The sequence below is a fragment of the Brassica napus genome, chromosome C7 (genome assembly GCF_020379485.1).
Source record: "Brassica napus cultivar Da-Ae chromosome C7, Da-Ae, whole genome shotgun sequence".
NCBI classification, from domain to species: domain Eukaryota; kingdom Viridiplantae; phylum Streptophyta; class Magnoliopsida; order Brassicales; family Brassicaceae; genus Brassica; species Brassica napus.
Window position 1 is genome coordinate 17,380,702 of NC_063450.1, and position 22,000 is coordinate 17,402,701.

The following is a 22,000-nucleotide window of genomic DNA, read 5'->3' on the forward strand; positions in this document are numbered from 1 at the left end:
GAATGGTTTATGAGATAACTTAATGTTGTCATTGCTGATGATCAGAGTTTAGCTTTTGTGTTTGACATGAATACTTCACTTGCTAAAGCTCTTGCAAAAGTGTATCCGCATTCTCATCATGGAATTTGTATTCACCACTTGCTGAACAATGTTGTTACATATTTCAAGGATAAATGTATCGCTGGTTTGGTTGCAAAGGCTTCTAAAGCTTACCGAGTTGCTGATTTTAAGAAGTAATTCACTGTAATTTTCTCAATTAGTCCTGCAATTGGAAACTATCTAATACAAGCTGATGTGAGAAAGTGGGCTCGTTGTCAATTTCCGGGTTACAGGTAGAATCAATAAATTATGCTTTGCGTTCGCCAAGAGAGTTTCCAGTTATACCTTTGTTGGACAGCATAAGGGAAATTATGACTCGATGGTTTTTCAAACGTAGAACTTTAAGTTCTAAGCATAAACAGCCACTGACCGTTGCTGCAGAGAAGAAGATTGATCGAAGGATTGAGAAGGGTAAGAAGTTTCAGGTTTTCCCAGTTAGCGATGACATGTTTTTGGTTCGAGGTGACACTTTTGAATGTATGGTCGACTTGGTCAGACGCACATGTTCATGTGGGAAATTCGATCTGATGAAAATCCCATGCAGACACGCCATAAAAGCAGCTTTCAGCGCAGGCATACAAGCACACACTCTCACATACGACATGTACACCACTGCTTCATGGAGATCGATTTATGAGGAAAGCATAAATCCTATTAGTGTCCCGGAAGATGTATGGATTGTCCCATCTCACGTACAACAAGCGAAAGTCCTTCCTCCAGAAACTAGAAGAGCTGCAGGTCGCAGAAAGAAACGTAGGTACGAGAAAGTTGAAGACAAGATCTGTTCGTCACAAGGAACTCAAAGCTCTAAACATCGTAAATGCAGTCGATGTGGTATTGAAGGTCACAACCGGTCAACATGTGATAGAGCAATATAGGATTCAAGCCATTCGGTCTATGCAAGCTACTTTTCTGAGTTTTTTTTTAATATTATCTTTGTTTTATGTCAAACTTTGTTTTTTCAAGACCAATTATGTTTTATGTTTTGTGCATGTTTCCAGTATTTGCTTCGTTTTATGCAAGTTTTTAGTTTAACGTTAAGATTTGATCCATTGATCCATAAATTGACAACACAACTGAATACCAAATTGATTCGATCTTTGACAAAGTAGCTAGATCCAGAAAACAATTACAAGATCAATCGAATTTAGAACAGAGACATAAAATAATGGGAATGGATCCAATTAGTCATACATCTTCTGACTTCTTATGCTTGATAACCACTTTCTCTACTGTCTTTTCCAAGGAACTTCTCAAATCTTCAATTTCTTCGGCCATTATCGACTGTTGCTCATGCATCCTTTCTATTTCATCAAGCAGAGCCTCGTCAACCCACTTAAAAAGATGTTTTTCTTTCTTTCTCTGAATCGAAACACAAAAACGTCAATTGGAACATAGAAGAATTAAAAGTCATAATTTATCAGAATTACCTGTAAACCAATCTCACATCGGAAGAATCTTCTGTATGGGTTCTCCTCTGTTTTTGAAACATAAGTGACAATCCCCTTCCCACCCCAGCATCTGGAAGGAATCCCTCCATTGTTAGTCATGATCGGTTTTTGAGAAGGATAGAAAGACGGAGAGGAGAAATAAACGATGAAATAAGTAGGGTTTCTGGTCATTGGTGTTATATAAGTTTATGTTTAGGGCAAACCACTACTGTTAATCGGGTTTTAGGGTCTACTTGTATGTGTTTTGATAGTCATAAGATTTGTATTGACTATTAAGATTTGTAGCCTAGTTAGGTTAGATCGTGTATGGCTCCAGTTTAGTTTCACTTAGGGTATAGTTAGGGATTGATATGTTGTATGGCTTAGTTTAGATTCATTTAGGGTATCGTTAGGGGTTGATATGTTGTATGGCTTAGTTTAGATTCATTTAGGGTATGGTTAGGGGTTGATATGTTGTATAGCTTAGTTTAGATTCACTTTATTTAATTTTATAATCAGCCGCTTATGTCAATAGTTTCAAGTAGTGCAGTGGTTTATGTTGTAGGTATAATTACCGAGGTGAAGTCTTCGATGCCCCCCATCTTCATTTTTAGTAAAACCACTTTTTCCTACAATATAGCATTTTTTCCTACAATATAGCCTTCAAGAGTACACTATTTAGATTCATTTCTTGCCGCTAATCTCAATTTTTCAAGTAGTGCAGTGGTTTATGTTGGAGTTATAAATACCCAGGTGACGTGTTCGATGCCCCCAATCTCCATTTTTATTTTAAAAAATTTTGTTTCCTACAACAGCCTTTAATAAGAGAGTCAAATAAGACCATTTTGATTTATATCATGTATGCCTTTGTTTGTTATCGTGCATGAAATCCAATGCTAAATAAGAGACTCAAATCCAATGCTAAATAAGAGATGCAAACCAATGCTAGTTACGAGTCATATAAGAGTAACTAAAAGAGTCAAGTCAACAACAACCTACTTGCTAAACAAGTCATAGTGAAAATAACATTATAAAATCTCAACCGTAGGAGAAGTTGTAGCCTTTCGAGGAATAAATTTTCCCATTCTCGAAATAAGCTCAGGATCATTAGCAGCTTCCCATAGGTCATAAGCAATCTTCTGGCGAGCTTCACGAATGTTGTCGTCATTCACCAACGTTAAGTCCATGCCTAGAAGATGTGCTTCAAGGTGCTTCAACGCATATACTCCACAATATCTGCTAGTCTTGTTTAGGAATAAGGGCATTGGAGCGTAAGTGACATCATAGGGCTTGACGATAAATCCTCTCTTCTCTGAAGACTGCACAGCTTTGACAATTCTAGGGATGAGATGGGCAAATGGCTCCAAGTCCTTGTTGTGTTTCAGTCCCCCCACAGTCAAAAACCTCTATTGAACGAGTAACAAAGTTGACACATAAAGAGATCCAGTGGTTACCATTCACAAGAAGAGGCACATACATACGATTGACATCAAGATCTCACACTAGTCTTGTTCGTCCGTGTGCAGGAAGTTCACCAATTCCGTACTGGTGGAGCAGTCCTTCAACCCTAAATTTTTTTCTGTCTTTCTTGAACTCTATGTAAGAGTTCTTCAATTGATTACTGAATATGCAGCTCATGAAGGCTACTTTCGATGGATTCCATCGTCGCAAAGAAGTCCTCTCGCGAAATAAGAAGAGCATAGCATCAATTTCCTATAAATTATGATACAAACAGAGTGAGTTGGCGTGTTGCTAAAGAAGAAAAACAGTAAGTAGGCGTGCAAAGTAATGTAAAACTTACATGATTGTTCAGCCGCACTGCAGGTCCCATAACACGTTCTGCTAACTCAGTTGTGTACATAGAAGGTCCAATTTTAAGGTGCCTGAGATGCAACATATAATTAAAAATTTGTTCAATTTAGAACATAAAGGTACTCCATAAACTTACTGTTTAGTAGTTGAGCACCAATGAATCAGTTTGGCCCATGAATCCTCAGGGACAAACACTAATGAGTAATCCTCGTCGTTCACCCGGTCCTCAGGTAATTCCATATCTTTGAGAGTGGGTGTTCTCCAATCTCCAGGCTTAAAGGATGATAATGGAGTAACCCATTTAGGTGCTTCTTCATCACTCGTTTTTTGTGAGGGATCGAAACCTTTAACATGTGATACTTGAGAAAGGTTCCCCAAAGTGTCTTGTAAATACTCTTGGGTGCCCATTTCTTTTTTTTTTTTATGAAGGTTCCCCATGGGTAGATGATTGTGACAAATTCTTCAAAAAATCTATCATATCATCAGTTTCAGTTTCAATCTCATGTTAATAAAACCAAACATAACATATTAGCGAAAACAGTGATCAAGGACAGAACGAAAGAGTCGAGAGACAATACATTACAGAGAAAACATGTCATAGTCATAAGTTCACTTCATACCAAAATACATTACAAGCCGATTTCCAACAAGCCGATATTACAAGCAAACAACAATGACATTACAAAAGAGTCAAGAGAAAATTACAACAAAAGAAAGTCCGACATATTACAAAGCTTCATTTTATGGTTACCTTTCTTCCTTGCCGAGGGCTACGACGAACCGTAGGAGGAACCACACTCTCATCAACCTTGCCTTTGCCTTTTTCCTTTGTTGCTGCAGGACACAGACTCTGTGATGATTTGTCTTGGTCTTTCCCCATTGTTGCTGAAGGACAAGGAATCTCAGATGCGCTGTTTTTCCCCATTGTATCAGAAGGACCCGGAATCTGTGACATCGCTTGCTTGAACTCAGCCATCTCTTTCTGGACCTTCTCAAAACGCTCTTAGATGTCATTCTGCACCACCTCCTTGAAAGAGTTGAAAGACGAGGTGAACAAACCTTCAATGAAAGTTTTCATTCCACTGGAGATACCACTGTTATGTTCAGCCGCCCGTTGACAAAGCAGTTTTCATTACGCTTGCCCCTTCTTGCAACAACAGCCGGTTCCTCTACATGTGTATCTGTGACATCTTCGACTTCAACATTCTCTCCATCCTCTTCTGAATCAGAAAGCTCCACAGTTGGAGGCAAAGCCTCGACTTCTCATACGAATTCCGTCCAATCTTGTTTGGCATTGAGCAGAGTAACAATACGACCAATTCGTTCATCTTTCTTCTCATCTTCCCTATAGAACTCATTGCTATTAACCACATCTTTGTTCCCAGTAGCAGATATAAATGGGAACAACTCTCCCTGACAAGAACAAACCCAAACAATAAAGTTCAATTGTTTGTTAATTGAACCGAATATAATTTTTAAAAAATTATTACCTTATTAAAGTGGGACTCTAGGCTGCTGATATCTGTGTAGGAAACTTTCCCACTTCCTTTCCAATTCCTACATCTCACTTTGGTCATGTTCTTTTTGATCTTTTTACCCACCATACTACCAATGTCTGGGATTGCCTCCATAACCCATATCTGAAACGCATAGGAGAATCCATCCAACACGTAACTGTTCTCCAGATGCAAATCTCTCCTTTCTTTGAGTATTGATGCAATCAGCTCGTCATACGCGTGAAGACCACACGGATACATCCTCATCTTCTCAAAATCCATCACCAAACGGATGTATTCATGAGGGATAAACACTCTTGAATCCTTAGCTATGAGGAATCCATGTATGATACACAGATACATTAGCCTAACCCTGTCCACATACGTCCACTGGTTGCATTCGTTAAGAAGCTTCGTTCGTATCATGAATAAGTTGACCTTTCTACTTTTCCTCAGCACATTGCTCCAGAACCCCTTATCATCCTTCCAATCATTGAAGTCAATGTCCGGTTCATCTTTGAACTTCAATCCGGTCACAGCATGAAATTCTTGCGCAGAAAACCTAAGAGGCCTCTTTGCAAATAGAAACCACAATTCGTGAAGCTTGGAAACCTTAAGCTGCTTGCATATGAAGCTGTGAATGATCTTCCCTGAGTAGATGAGCTTGTTGTCTATGATTTCCAGAATCGGACCGAAGACGGGGTCTTTCAAAACTTCCTCATACTCATCCTTGAGAACACCCTTCACTTCCTCCAGAATTGTACGTCTACACGTGTTGTTAATCTTATCAATCTGCGTCTCAAATCCTTCTTCAAGTATGCGTTTTGGAAACGCGTATGCCACTCCTATAAAACATAAAAGCAATAACTTCAACTCGTTAGTAATGCCTTAATGAAATCAAACTATAACTCAATCTCGCAATCAAACTAGTAAACATTTTATATCGCGCATGTAACTCACAATCAACTCAACCGCAAACTACAATGAAAACCATCAACATGAATTAATTTGTTTTTAAACAATTCAATCTCTTCCTAGTACATAAGGAACATATAACTCCATCTCATCTTTGATAAACTATAAAACAGTCAAGTATAACCAAACCCGCTCACAAACATAATGCATAATCGTTCTCTTAAAATGTCAACAAAAAATAAATTCCAAACAATAAACTTGAATCATTTTGATTTTTACTCCATTCAATCTTTTACTAAGACATGCACATCAAAAAAATAAAAGAAAAATCGAAAAGGGGATCTCAAAACCTTACCTTCAATTTTAGGGAAAGAGAAACCAAGATGAAAATCGAACAACTTCAATCTCTTCGTCCGTAGAAAAACTTAAATCTTCTCCTAGTACATGCAAATAAAGAAATTAAGATCAACACAAAAAAAAAACATAAAGGGGATTTCGAAACCCTAACCTCAACGATTTTGGGAACTGAGATGAAGTAAGAGGAATAGAAGAATAACGTGAAGGTAATCGTCCTTTATCAGCGACAAGAAGCTTCTCCCGAGCTTGAACAACTCCAATTGTAGCCGGCGGAGATTACAAAGTGATTCTACTCTGTCGTGTTTAGAGAGGGGAGAAAAAAGAAGGAGGACGAAGGAGAGATGTGACGATGAGTTCAAGGTCTCCGACGAACTAAGACGGCCAGAGAAGATGGTGTTGATAACGAAACCTAATCGCCGCCTCTTCGTTGGAGAGAAAGCAGAGTTGGAGTCTACGACATGTTATGATTTTTTACTCTCACCTCTTTTTTTACTTCTTAGTTAAATCAGAGTAAATTACATTACTTTTTTAATATACGTATTTCGAAATTAATAGAAAGGACAAAATAGGATTAGCATTATTGTTTATATTATAGGGACAAAGATTTTGATTTTAATTCTAAGGGGACAAGATACTAGTTGTTTTGTTCTCTTTTCCAAATTTTTGTATAATTAATGAGCTAATCAACATTATGTCTTCTTTTGTTAATATATTTTTAACACTGACAGTAACTGCACTATCTCCATTAATTGAATCTAATATTTATAGCTTAGAGAAACTTTTTTGAGCTAATGCAACTGTCGAAAATATGGTTAATATCAACATTTGGATAACAACACATATCTTTTACTAACTCAAAAACTTAAATCGGTGTTATTATTTCACCGAATAAACTTACATGCAACATTTTTAATTCAGAGAAAAAAATCATCCAAAGAAATTCATAAGAGAAAGTTTTACAAAAATTAGTGTAATTTTCTCTTAGTATCAACTATCAAGTGACTTTAACTTCACCAAATATATTTGAAAAAGAAATAAAAACATTTTCAAATTTTCTCATTTGCTCAAATCTATTAGTAAATGAAGTAATTGTCATATCCACAACAATAATTAAATTTAAAAGTATCTTCAGATGTTTAAATTGCCTCACTAATATCAATCTCATCGAACTATTTTTTTCTAAACATCAATGTTTTTTGGAAATACATCATTAATATCCATCTCATGAGCAAACTTTTTAGCCATATTCATAATAGAGCTACATCCATCATTCCTATATTTTGTAAAAAGACATCACACCTTATACTTGTTTCGTAGCATTATCAATACATATGGATTTATCTTGTAATTTCTTACTTACTATGTTAATACCAAAAAAATGTTATGCTAATTAATAATAGTAAGGAAAAACTCAAAATTCTCAAGTGCATCAACCAAACTGCCAGTTTTGGTTTCGAAATAACATCATCACACAAATCATATAGTTCAAGTAAATCTCATCTTATTTGAGAAGCTTGATATCTTATACCTTTTTATTCGACTCTCCCATCTAATATTAGACAAACTTTTTACTGTAAAATATGCTTAACTAAAATACTCAATCTTTTTGTAGAGCTCTAAAAAAAAGTGTACATGTGTTGCACAATTCATATTTATTTTTTATTTAAATGGTTGAAACCGACCCAGATCCAAACCGTCTAATTCAGATATGTTTGATTTAAACGAGTAAAAATTTAAGAAGAAATAGTTTGAGAACCAAATCAAATTAAATTGACAATCTGAAAAAGATTTTTCCGAATGAAGAACATGGATAAAAAATCAGATTTCTTTTCCTCGGCATTGTCTCCTTTCTCAACTCGAACATGATCTATTTCTTCAAAATCCCCAATAACTAGCAATATGATTAAATTTAGCAATATTAAATTATGAAGTTTAGTAGTTGACATAAAATTCATATTCTGATTGCAAACGAATTCTTCGGCTGCGAGAATAAGCTAATCAACTTAGGACGAACAAATCAGAACATGAAAAGCACACAATCACCACAAAATAAACAAAGCAAATCAAACAGAGTATCCGGATCGAAGCTTAAGCATAGAGATTGTGTGTTTAGGGTTTAGGGTTTGCAAACAAGTTAGCGATAGGGTTTCCGATTGCAAACAAATTCTCTGCTAGCTAGAGACTTTCATCCGAGAATCAGGAAATAAGCTTACCGGCGACGGCGACGAACAGAGGATTACGTTCTAAATATGGGCTCTACATTGTAAGCTAGATCACTAATAAGTATATTAAATTACGTTCATCGAAGTCATTGGAAGATTTGCTATACAGCTGATGGGATTCTTCTTCATGACGGTCTTTATGTTTGCTCTAGCTATTCCTTACGACCACTGGACTCACTAGGAGAACCGAATCGGATTCGTTGTCATGTACTCGTTAACCTTCTTTTTCGCCAACTTTGGACCTAATGTTACAACCTTTGTTGTACCGGCTCAGATCTTTCCGGCCCGGTTCAGATCCAATTTTATTTGAGCTATATTTAGTGTGTATATATATATTATGAGGAGATTTTGTGGTGATGAAAACCTGGTTATGGTCGCGAAAGTGTATAATCGAAGCACAAACGCCCAATATCAAAGAAGGGTGAATCTCACAATGTGTGTAAGTTTCAGAATATGCCTCATCGGGACGGAGTATAGCTTGAACCAGAGTTGGTCCGTTTAATATACTTAATCCCACTAGCTCTGTAATATTGAATGTATCTACATAATGAAATATGTATACAAATAATAAAATAGTACGTTTATGTGATGCAAATAAAAATTTTAGGATAGATAATATCAATTTTTTTAAAAAAAGTTAAGATAATATAATATGTATACAAACAGTTACTATCTTACCATCTAAAGGCATATTCTTTGTGTACTCTGAGAAAAAAATGTGGAGAAGAATCATCAAAAACCTAGCAACATACGCCTCTGATGTGTGTCATCAAAAGAAAATAAGTATAACCGTATGATGTGAATATATCAAGCTTCTCAAATAAGATGAGATTTACTTGAACTATATGATTTGTGTGATGATGCTATTTCAAAAAGTGAAACTGGAAGTTTGGTTGATGCACTTATCTTGAGTTTTGCCTTAGTATTATTATTTGGGATGACATTTTATTTGGTATTAACATGGTAAGTAAGAATTACAAGATAAATCCATATGTGTTGATAATACTATGAAACAAGTAGAAGGTGTGATGTCTTTTAATTTTTTTTTAGAAATGATGGATGTAGCTCTAGTAAAGTGCATATTTGTAGAGAAAAATTGTACCGAAAGGATGAGACGGCTGATCTTATGCTGACAAGGTGTTATATAAACATAGGCTCCCTAATATTTTTAAACTGAAGCATGTGTATGCTATGTCTCTCCTTGTAATTTCCTAATTACCATGTTAATACCAAATAAAATGTTATGCTAAATAATAATACTAAGGCAAAACTCAAAATTCTCAAGTGCATCAACCAAACTTTCAGTTTCGGTTTCGAAATAACATCATCACACAAATCATATAGTTCAAGTAAATCTCATCTTATTTGAGAAGCTTCATATCTTATAGCTTTTTGTTCGACTCTCTCATCCAATATTAGACAAAAAAATTTACTGTAAAATATGCTTAACTAAAATACTCAATCTTTTTATAGAGCTCTAAAACAAAGTATACATGTGTTGCACAATTTATATTTCTTTTTGCTTTAATGGTTGAAACCGACCCAGATCCAAACCGTCCAATTCAGATATGTTTGATTTAAACGAGTAAAAATTTAAGAAGAAATAGTTTGAGAACCAAATCAAATTAAATTGAGAATCTGAAAAATATTTTTCCGAATGAAGAACATGGGTCAAAAAATCAGATTTCTTTTCCTCGGCATTGTCTCCTTTCTCAACTTGAACATTATCTATTTCTTCAAAATCCCCAATAACTAGCAATATGACATCGGCATACACATGCTTCAGTTTTAAAATATTATGGAGGCTATGTTTATATAACACCTTGTCAGCATAAGATCAGCCGTCTCATCCTTTCGATACAATTTTTCTCTACAAATACGCACTTTACTAGAGATACATCCATCATTTCTATTTTTTTTAAAGACATCACACCTTCTACTTGTTTCATAGCATTATCAATACATATGGATTTATTTTGTAATTTCTTACTTACCATATTAATACCAAATAAAATGTCATGCCAAATAATAATACTAAGGAAAAACTTAAGATAAGTGCATCAACCAAACTTCCAATTTCACTTTTTAAAATAGCATCATCACACAAATCATATAGTTCAAGTAAATCCCATCTTATTTGAGAAGCTTGACATTCACATCATACAATTATAATTATTTTCTTTTGATGACACACATCAGAGGCGTATGTTGCTAGGTTTTTGATGATTCTTCTCCACATTTTTTTCTCAGAGTAAACAAAGAATATGTCTTTAGATGGTAACATAGTAACTGTTTGTATACATATTGATATTATATTATCTTAACTTTTTTAAAAAAACTTCAATATTATCTAACCTAAAATTTTTATTTTCATCACATAAACATACTATTTTATGATTTGTGTACATATTTCATTATGTAGATACATTCAATATTACAGATTTTACTCTTATAATAACTCACACAAATATGTTTTTATTTGACTAATATAAATCATATCACGAACAATAATACGACACATGTTTACCAAAATAGTAATACGACACTCATAACTGAATTGTTGAATTTTGATGAGAATATCACATCTCAAGCAGGGGCGAATCCAGAATAAATATCTTGTGGGTGCAAAAGTTAATAATGTCCTACAGGGGAATCGAAGTTGGGGCATGAGAGGGTGCACAACTCTACTAAACCAACTCAGCTAGCTGATTTCTTTCATATTTTACATACAAAATGCATAATATTTATAAAACTACGGGTGCACATGCCACCACAGTCTAAGTGCTGGCTTCGCCCCTGATCTCAAGTCACATTTTATCATATTAGTTACATGTGATACTTTCTTCTGCTATGACATTTTCTCTAACTCTATTATTTTTAGTTGGGTTCTATTAGCTAAAACTGAATAATGTTGTAACTAGTAGGCCTTAATATCTTATATTTTCTATCATAGCTTTTCTTAAGCTTGTTGTTTTCTTTCTGGCCAGAGAATTATCTGTACAATTTTTTATGTTTGATTCGTTTTCTTTAACTGGATTCATTGGATAATTTCCAAAAAAAAATCATTTAAGAAGATGTTATGGAGGAATGAGGTTGTGTAAATCTATAAAATGTTTAGGTTCTCAGCAAGAATCATGACGTGTGGCAATGAAATTGCATATCAGGTTAATAGATCTTGTCGATGATGCAGCGATCTTCCTTCACGTTGTCACTAAATTGAGTATTATTACTACTCATTTTCCAGAGTCTAAGTATCCCACGTCATGTTTGTACTTCACACAAGTTTGGAGGATTGAACTGTTGAAATTTTTTGCTGAGTTGTGATGATTATGATGTTAAGCAAATGACTAAGGATATGAAAGTTAAGTTTACTAAGTACTAGGGTCGGTCCGCGATACGCGTGGGATTAACTTTCCGTGTGTTGTATATAACTATATAATTGTATCTTATTTTTGAATGTGTTCTAAAACTTTTTCAAGTGAAATGTATTATAATATTTAAAGATTTTAAGAATGTTGGTGCATAGAAGGATTATGTATATATGTTAGTTAAAATTAATCATGTATGATTTCTATGTTTATATCTATATTAGTTGGTTGCGGCGTATAATATATTATATTGTGTGGATAGGTGTAGGTGGTATTTTTATAGTTTTTGTGATAATTCTGAATCCATGATTGGTTGGTTAATTGTTTTTTTTTTTTGCTATTACTATTGTAGGTTGGTATTTTTGGAAATTATTTAAGACTTTTGTAAGTTAGCTATATTTGTTTACTATTACTATTATGTAAACAGATTGGTTTTATTATTTATATTTTCATAAATTCTTTATTCAATTAAAATATTATGTTATCGTATTTAAATATGTAGTATATATTGGAAACTATAAAAAATATAAATTAATTAAATGAATTTTAACTTATCAGAATGCAAAACATAAATAATGCTAAAATTACATTATTTAAAAAATGTTATTACAGTAAAAAAATAGGTTCAAATTCCAATCATTTAAAATTTTTATTTCCTAACTCCTATGTGCATCCTATTCGCTAATTTTTATTTTATAATTAGTGGCTAAGAGTTTAAATTCTCACCAAAATCTCTAGAAGTATACATGAAAGATAAAATGGGATTGTTAAAAATTTTCTTCTTATTTCAAAAATGTTGGATCTAATAATTTTTTTTTTGTAAATACCTTGATAAAAGGTAAACAGTTAATTTTTTATTGAATATTTTCTGAAATTTCATAAACGTCGAGAAACATACAATAGGTTTCAAAGGTGATTGGTAATTACTCTGAATGCTTTCTATACTTTTCTTTTTCACAAACACATAAATTTATCAATCATGTTCTAAGAAAATTAATTTAAAACTACAGCCCAAAAATTAAAATTGAAAAAAATATTGGTTTTGGAAATCATTTTTTCTAGAGTTTTATATTTAGTGGGTTGAAAATTATTAATATATATCTACATCAATAAAATCTGTAGCTACAACAAAAACTTTTATAGCTTATATTCTAAAGCAAAATAATTAAATCCACATCTTCTACCAATCAAACACTCATGAGATTCTTATGTTATGAAAACTAAATTTCTCTATAAATATCATTTTTACATATTATTAGTTTTTATGAGATTCTTGGTTTTCATCATCCATATTCCAAGAATGAAGATATGAGACATTATAGATATTAGATACTAAGCGCTGGTTATATATTTGTGTATTGCTGGTCCATGAATTCTCCTATTGACCCCCATTAAAAGGAAAAATACATGTTAATCAACATCTTATATCGTTGAATCAAAATAGATTATTAAAAATAAATCAAATAGTGTTTTGTTAAAAATAATAATTAAGATTTGGGTGTGGTATCTAAAATACGGTATTTTAAGCAATTTCTCATTAAATTATGATATCTTTTCTAATGTATTTTCATTTTTATTAAAATTCTTAGAATAGTCTGTATATATATTTTTTTAAAAAAATTGTCAGAATATTTACAAAAACTTCCTATGGTTGTTTGCTGTAAGTTCGGAACATAAAATTCTTTTTTTTTTGGAACACAAAATTCTTTTTACCTTCGCATACAATATGTATTATTATAAAATATTTATAATTTTGAAATAAAAAAAATGAGTAAAGCACTAAAAATGGGAATGTAGTTTGGTCTTCTTCTTTATCGTATTTAGCTTGACCTCTTATCTATTTTGGTAAAGAACCTCTTATATATGTTTATTTTTAGTAACCTTTTTTATATTACAATTTTACTTTTAAATTTTTAATATTATCACTGGAATAAGTGTTATTAGCACACCAATTTTCCTGCATTGTTTTGAATAAGTTTTTCAGTGGATATGTTATATAATTCGAATGAGTTTTAGATTTCTATATAACATGAGACTGATGATTGTGATTACCATTTTTCTTTTATCGGATGTAAGTACTCAATAATTGTCTGAACACACTTCTTTATTCATCTTGTATAGAAAGACAGACAAATATGGTAGTAATATAAATATTATTCATCAAAGCTTCATTATCAATAAAACTTAGATCACCTCTGTTTCTTAAATTATACGAATGACACACAAATGATGGGAACAAATTGTCTTCTTCCTTTATCCTTGTCACTCTTGTTTCATCTGGTGTTTCTCTATGACCTCCAAACTTCGCATCTGTCATAGAAGAACACGTGTATTCATTAACAAATGATGAATCTAAGAAATAGGCCAATGGCTCACCATGATATATCAGTCAACATGAATGCATGCAACTATTAATCCAAGGAGCGGGTCTGTGATAGACACCACAAAATTTGCAACAGAAAATGCTATTACTTCTCTGGAATCATAATCTAAAATGTATGACATCAACTTTAATTTCTCCCTCACTGCAAGTGTGCTCACTTGAATCTTTGTAAATCCCTCCAGCAAACTTCTATGATGTTGCTGCACCCTCACACAATCTATTTAAAATACCATTAGCTGATGTAGATTTTTAATAAAAGAAGCTTTCATGATTATGGAAGAAGAAACTAAACTCGGATGGGGAAAATATGACCTTAAAAATTGAGAAATTCATGATTTCCAGATGTGAAAGTAGAATAGTAGCTCACCAAAATTGTGACATAAAGTAGACATCATGCTGAAACCTTTTCAAATATATAATTGTACGCAAATTAGTTATCAGGTGCTAAGTGACTGAGAGAACGAAGAGCAACAAACAAAAAAAAATGATTCCATGTAACTTATTTTCCGAGGCCAACTGTTTGGTATTTTCATTCACATTCATAATCTCATATGCATTCGCTTGGTGAAGGAGGTGATCACACAAAATGTTTGTGTTGCTTTAACCATGCCTCTGTCTCAGGATCTAAATTGTATGACAAACATATTACTGTACAAAAAGTTACTAAAAGGAAAAGATTTGAGGAATAAACATAGTATACCTCTAGGATATCCAGAACCAAAATTTATGTTTATGTTTTCTCCAGTTTTCTCTACCAACCATTCTCTCAAAGCTCTATCTCTTGTTTTCATCAAAATGGTAAGCAACCACCTCCTTTAGAAGAGTAACCTCTACGATTTATTGTGGCAGTGATTTGAGCAACAAAAGCTCCCAAATCCAAAGTAACTGCACTGTCTGTCCCTATGTGTCGCTCCAGAGCAGCCACATAAAGAGGTGGCATTCCTCCATCTGATGCTCTGTTTATCACCTAGTGAAGAACACTGCACACATTTAAAAGACGTCTTCAGTTAATCATGTCAACTGAAGCCATAAGCTTTATCTCTTTCAAAACACTGTTAAACTTTTTCGATCAATTTAAAAAAATAAGTTTACTGCATTGTTTTGACTGAGAAGATGGTTTCAAGGGAATGAAGACTAACCTTTTTATACTTTAAGATACACCGCCTTGCCTAAGAGAAACTCGAATTGAATGATAGATCGTGGTTGATGGATTTAAAAAGGGGTTAACACGATGAATCTGTAACCGGAGGCATTTTGGATTGTTAAAACGAAGATCAAACGACGCGATCAAAACCCTACGAATAGATTCTTCATGTCGACTTCCACAGCTCAAACTCTGGAACGGCGGAGAAGAAAGAGTGGCATGAACCGTAAAATCCGAAAGAGGCCTAGGGTTGAGAGGCTTACGATTGATTTACTTTGGGCTGGAAGAGAGGGTTGAGAGGCTTAAAGTTCATAAAGCCCATATACAAAACAAACCCACGTACATATTTCGTTTAATGAAACAGTGAGTTTCAATTACATGGACACGTGTCACGCCTAGGGCCTTCGATTTTCTGACGTGGATGCTGACGTGGCACGCCCAGGAGAGATAAAACTCTCTTATATATAAATAGATTGGGACGATTACATCATCATATTTGGCTATGGGAGCTTTTTTAGATCCACAAATGAAGTTGGATGTGCTTGAGAAAGTGGATCCTTCTACTCCTAGCTTAAAAACTGAAGAACTTAGTAGTAATTTGACTGCACTTTATAAAGAATATCATGATATGACTCGGGGCTGTTGTTCAAGTGCTTCATCTGCACCAACTCCACATGATCGAGTTAATGAATCTCCTCATGATTTAGACAATGTAAGTTCCAGTTTGATTCTTCTAACGTGCATAATAATATATTAGGATCTATTTGAATTGGAAAGAAGCCTTGGATATAATATGTGAATCACAAAACACATTTAGATGTGTATTTGGATGGATGGTTAAAGCTATATAGAAAGTCTCTCCCTGATTTGGATGTTTTAAGCTACTAGAGGAAGAACCAACTTAGATTTGAGGATTTAGCGACTATGGTGTGTGATAAACTTAGCATTCTAATCACTACAAGTTGCATCCAAATCAGCTTTTAGCATTTGAATTTGGGTGTTGACTCCATACAGAAATTGTCTGCTTCCCAAGAACATTCAAGATTTGATTTGTACTCGTAATTGGTTGCGTGGATTTGTAGAATATGAAGGTTAAATTTCATAATTTACAAAAATATTATATAGTCAAGTTTTTAAAAAAATAATCCATACGTTGAATTTTAAATACTGTAAAATATATTGATGATATGTGCGATGAAGATACTAGAATGAAGATACTATGAAGACTGCAAGTACTTCAGGAGTTAGATCTTCAAGATCAGAAGATTCAAGTATGTCATGAAACATGTTTCAGACTCTCTTTGATTATTTTTGGAAAACATAATGAGAACAAATTTGTTGTTTTTGTTTTTGTTGTTATTGAACTTGTCTGAGTTACTAACTTTGATATTGTAGTGGTCACTTTGACTGGTTATGCGACTATTGAGTGTAGTAGGTGTAAATATTGTAATTAAACATTGAAATTGAAGATATCACAATTTTTCTATTAATTTTTGTTTATATTTTTTTTAATTAAGTCATATAGTGTTTAAAATAAGATTTTTTGAAAAATAAAAATTTGTGTTAGAAAATCGACTATTATATAATAAAAACAAGAAAATTATAAAAAGTTGAAAAATACTTAAATGAGACTAATTGGATCAGTGAAAATTTACGTGTCTAAATGAATGGTCCTACTACATCTTATTTTATATGGTTTTACATAGGCATGTGTTCTAAATAGAATAGGTTTTAAATAAGTCGGTTTTACCCATTTTAACATCTCTAGTCACGAATCATGACTGCATGCATAGCATGTATAATAGATGATATTTATTTGATATTTCGATATGAAATTTTGATTGATATCCTAAACAATTAATTAATCCTTTCAAGCTAATGCCACCACCATATTAACGAACAAAATCGTTGCCTAAGGCTTGTAAAACAGTATAGACAAGTCAAAGGAAAGGGGCGGTGGCGCAGTTGGCTAGCGCGTAGGTCTCATAGCTATTCTGAGTAATAATCCCGAGGTCGAGAGTTGGAGCCCCTCTCGCCCCATTCTTTTTTATTTTTTTACGGAAACATATGATGTCACAATCCCCTCACCGGCTGTGTAAACAACCTCCTCAATAAATGAAAATGGAAACAAATAATAAAAAATTATAGGAACCGAGTAATTTCATATGCGCTAGGTTGTGCCACGTGGTCCCTCCATTGCCGTTAAACTTCCCGTGAAATACAAAACACTCTCTAAAGAAGAAGAGCCACTGCTTCTTCTTCACTTGATCATCAACACCACCACAAATTAGTCTCAAAAATCTCTCTTTTTCCATGGAAGCAGGCGTGCCAAGGCTCGTCTACTCAGGACCCCAACCAACTCGATTCTCCTTCTCCTTCTCCTCCCGCCGCTCCTTCGTCTCCAGCATTCCTCGCCGTAACCGCTCTCGACGGATTCTAGCCGTCGCTACTGATCCCAAACCTACCACAGCCGTAAACGGATCTTCTTCTTCTTCGTCTTCTGCGTCAAAACCAGTCAACAACAATGTCTCCACGGTTATTAAGATTCTACTTCTCCTCCCGATTTTATGCAATTTCAGATTAGGGATTTATTTGTGGAAATTCTAACACCCAAATTTGATTTTTTTTTTGGGCAATTCATCAAACAGAGAATAAACGATGTGTCGAAAGAGATTAAGAGAGTGAGAGCTCAGATGGAAGAAGACGAGCAGTTATCTGTGCTGATGAGAGGCCTTCGTGGCCAGAACTTGAAGGATTCGACTTTCGCCGATGATAGTATTCAGCTAAGGCTTGTAGAGGTAACCGATTAATAATCTTTCAGCTCAAAGTTTTAGTCTTTGACTTAACAGCATTTTTGTGAATGTTTCATTTCTTCTTCGTTTTGCAGACTGGTGAGAGCAGTGAGTTCTTACCGTTGGTTTATGATCCGGCTACCATTTCTGCTTATTGGGGTAAACGGCCTCGTGCTGTTGCTAGTCGAGTTATCCAGTTGCTCTCAGTCGCTGGCGGGTTTCTCTCGCGTCTTGCAGGGGATGTGATAAACAAGAAAGTCCAAGAGGTAGTAAATATATGTTCTGTTTACTGCTTTTATCATAGATGGAAAGCTAGAGCAGAAAGTATAGTCCTGGGCCTCGTGACTTGTATATTCTAGTGATCTATGTACTGCTTTAGCCTTTAGGTAGGACTCAGCGAAAGAACAATAAACCGAAAGATAAATGTAGGTCTTGTGGCTTGCATAACTTTGTTTAGTTCCTTATGCATTTCTAATGATAGATAGTGCCTTAAATGTCAAAACCATCTAGTACACACAGTTGCAGTACCATATTTTTGTTCAGGTTTGAGTATTGTTCTGCTTGCAAGTATTTTTTATGTAGTTTGATTCTCATTTTTTCATTTGTCATTTATTTTCAGAATGAGGTTGCTAGAGCAATTGAATTGAGGGAAATTGTTACTTCTTTGGGTCCAGCTTACATTAAACTTGGGCAAGCTTTGAGTATTCGACCAGATATACTGTCCCCTGCTGCAATGACAGAACTACAGAAGCTCTGTGACAAGGTATATTGTTCTTCCCTTCATTCCTTGTCATATAGTCTTGATTTCTCCCATTAGAGTTTTCTGTCTTAAGCATGGCTAAATGTTGGTTTTTCTGTTTCATTTTTTTTTTGTTTGTTTGTTTATGTGAAGGTCCCTTCATTTCCTGATGATGTAGCAATGGCTCTTATCGAGGAGGAGCTTGGGAAGCCGTGGCATGAAGTTTACTCAGAGCTCTCTCCTTCCCCAATCGCTGCGGGTATGTTTTGAACATGTTAATCTTATACCCAACTTGTCATTAGTAGACTTAGTTCCAATGATTTACAGTTAATTTTTTTTTTTTAGCATCTCTGGGACAAGTGTACAAGGGAAGATTAAAGGAAAACGGGGATTTGGTGGCAGTGAAAGTACAGAGGCCTTTTGTTCTTGAGACCGTGACTGTTGACTTGTTTGTTATACGGAATTTGGGTCTTTTTCTACGGAAGTTCCCTCAGGCAAGTTTTCGTCTGATGGCTCAGTGTATTGTTCTCATTCACCATTTATCTTGCTGACTTTCGGGAATTTTCATGCAGGTGTCAGTAGATGTTGTTGGACTGGTTGATGAATGGGCTGCTCGTTTCTTTGAGGAGCTGGATTATGTTAACGAGGGAGAAAATGGTACATATTTTGCAGAGATGATGAAGAAAGATCTCCCACAAGTACGCTTCATAAGTTTTTATTTGACCAGTACTTATGTGGGTTAACATTTGTGGAATGGTTTCTAATCGTGCAATCATTGATGGGTTCAGGTTGTTGTACCAAAAACCTACCAAAATTACACGTCAAGGAAGGTTCTTACAACACAATGGATTGATGGCGAGAAACTGTCACAAAGTATTGAGAGTGACGTTGGAGAGCTTGTGAATGTTGGTGTTATTTGTTATCTAAAGCAGGTAACACTTCCTGCATACTTGTTGCACATCATTATAAATTTTTCCTTAGGCTACACACTTATTAGCTTACGCATGATAAATGTCTTACATTTATATTCTTCCTCTAAACCGTGATATTGTTTTGTGCTTCAGTTGCTTGATACTGGGTTTTTCCATGCTGACCCTCATCCTGGAAATATGATTCGTACCCCAGATGGGAAGCTTGCCATCCTTGATTTTGGTAATGGTTCTAGTTCTAATTAGTATAATCATGTATCCAAAAGATGCATTTGGCTCCGCGGTTACAGTTAATGTGGGGTGAGAACAGTCTTTTGTTGACATTTATATGTTTGTCCATTCATTGACAGGTCTTGTCACGAAACTGACCGATGATCAGAAGTACGGAATGATTGAAGCTATTGCACACTTGATTCACAGAGACTATGATGCCATTGTCAAAGATTTTGTCAAACTTGGTTTCATCCCTGATGGGGTCAATCTGGCACCTATATTACCTGTCCTGGCCAAGGTTTTTGATCAGGCCCTTGAAGGTGGTGGAGCTAAAAACATCAACTTTCAGGAGTTGGCAGCAGATTTAGCGCAGATAACTTTTGACTATCCTTTCAGAATTCCACCTTATTTCGCCCTTATAATTAGAGCAATTGGTGTGCTCGAAGGGATAGCTCTAGTGGGGAATCCTGAATTTGCTATTGTGGACGAGGCCTATCCTTATATCGCTCAGGTATTTCTTTTATGAACTCTGTAACTGTGAGCAGACCAGACCACTCATTCACCGTCTTTCATTAGACCTTACAAAATACTGATGGTCAATGTCTTCTTCATATGATTGCCTCAATATTTAGAGGCTCCTCACCGATGAATCACCTCGCCTGAGGGAGGCTTTACGCTACACAATATATGGGAAGACTGGCGTGTTTGATGCTGAGAGATTCATCGATGTGATGCAAGCCTTTGAGACTTTCATTACAGCAGCCAAAAGTGGAGGAGGGGAAGATATGAATGGAGGCATGGCTGAGCTAGCTCTTATGCAAAACCAGACAACTAGTCTGGTTCCTTCGTTTCCAGCAAGTGCATCACAACCGAACCAGCCAGCTCAAACGAGAGTCGCCTTGTCTTTTCTGCTTTCCGAGAAAGGAAACTTCTTCCGCGAGTTTCTACTAGATGAGGTATTTACCAATCACAAATCTAACCACCTAAACCTATGCAGCATGAATGACAATTGGACGATTATTATGTAGGTAAGCTTAGAGTTACTTAATTTCTTGGCATCCTGAGTTCTGACAAATGTTTTGGTTACTCAAAACAGATAGTAAAAGGCATCGATGCAATCACGAGAGAACAGCTGGTGCAAGCAATGGCGGTCTTTGGATTCAGAAACGCACCACCAGTCTTCGGTATGGTACCAACACTAGGACCCTTCAGGCCTGCAGCACTTCTTCCATCTGTAACAGAGGAAGACAAAGTCATCTTGAACAATGTGCAGAAAGTAATCGAGTTCCTTACCGCAAGAAGCTCCATGTCGAATAACCCTGATCAGGTTAGATTCATAAATCTCTCTGAACCTTGTCAAGAATCAATATCTGTTGTACAAAACTTTGAACGTGTGTGTGTGTTCAATATCATAAAACAGGTAGTAGATGTATCTCAAGTGGTTCGGGAACTGCTTCCTGTGTTGCCTGGAATCTCTGCGACAGTATTGCCCGAGATTATGAGTAGGCTTGGGTCAAGAGTCATGGCGAGAATAGTTCGGGATACCTTTTTGTAAACATTGGGTTGAGCTTTGTACAATTGTGCATATAAAAGTTTCAATTTATAGTACCGATAAAACATACAGACAACAGCTGATTAAGATTGTCTGTTCATCATTAACACATATACTTGCTGTAATAATAACAGATGAAATGAAAGTGTATTTTCCTTTCCACTGTGGCCTACATCTTATATATCTAATATAATGCAAAATGTTCTTATTGGAACATGTTTTAATTTAGGGTTAATTTGCTGATAGCCAAATTCTCAATGAAAATTAAGAATATATCAATGATTTTGACATAATTAACTCCCTAACATTTAATACTTATCTCATCTGGTTATACTTTTATCTTTTGTAAGTACTTCGTAACAAAAAAAGAGAGAATGACATTGTATGGACAATCAAACACAACTATTTGCTATCACATGTAATGCAAGACACATCGTATGCTTATTTACCACATACAGGCTTTGACGGGTAAACAAATAACGTAATCCATAGTAAATGTAGGAAAGAAAAAGGAGAAAATGATTTATTATCTTTTGTGTTATGGTGAGT

At 34.8% G+C, this 22,000-nt stretch overlaps 2 protein-coding genes across 2 annotated transcripts; both read left to right on the forward strand.

Moving 5' to 3' along the window:
* Nucleotides 1–410: 410 nt before the first annotated feature.
* On the forward strand, nucleotides 411–977 carry LOC106408162. The gene has a single exon (XM_013848982.1). It carries the CDS (start codon nucleotides 411–413, stop codon nucleotides 975–977), a length of 567 nt encoding a protein of 188 aa, XP_013704436.1.
* A 16,465-nt stretch (nucleotides 978–17,442) lies between these two features.
* On the forward strand, nucleotides 17,443–21,613 carry LOC106445453 (uncharacterized protein sll0005). The gene is made up of 13 exons (XM_048763518.1): nucleotides 17,443–17,761; nucleotides 17,875–18,024; nucleotides 18,114–18,284; nucleotides 18,638–18,781; nucleotides 18,911–19,016; nucleotides 19,103–19,251; nucleotides 19,330–19,455; nucleotides 19,546–19,689; nucleotides 19,822–19,909; nucleotides 20,037–20,410; nucleotides 20,532–20,855; nucleotides 20,996–21,226; nucleotides 21,320–21,613. The coding sequence occupies exons 1-13, from the start codon at nucleotides 17,540–17,542 to the stop codon at nucleotides 21,452–21,454; spliced, it is 2,364 nt and encodes a 787-aa protein (XP_048619475.1). The 5' UTR covers nucleotides 17,443–17,539; the 3' UTR covers nucleotides 21,455–21,613.
* Nucleotides 21,614–22,000: the final 387 nt, after the last annotated feature.

Bases quoted from the DNA above. Each gene is read 5' to 3' on its own strand.
- LOC106408162 (XM_013848982.1), top strand. From the start codon at position 411: ATGACTCGATGGTTTTTCAAACGTAGAACTTTAAGTTCTAAGCATAAA.
- LOC106445453 (XM_048763518.1), top strand. From the start codon at position 17,540: ATGGAAGCAGGCGTGCCAAGGCTCGTCTACTCAGGACCCCAACCAACT. The intron at 19,017-19,102 runs GTATGTTTTGAA...TTTTTTTTTTAG, and splicing joins TCCTTCCCCAATCGCTGCGG to CATCTCTGGGACAAGTGTAC. The intron at 20,856-20,995 runs GTATTTACCAAT...TACTCAAAACAG, and splicing joins GCGAGTTTCTACTAGATGAG to ATAGTAAAAGGCATCGATGC.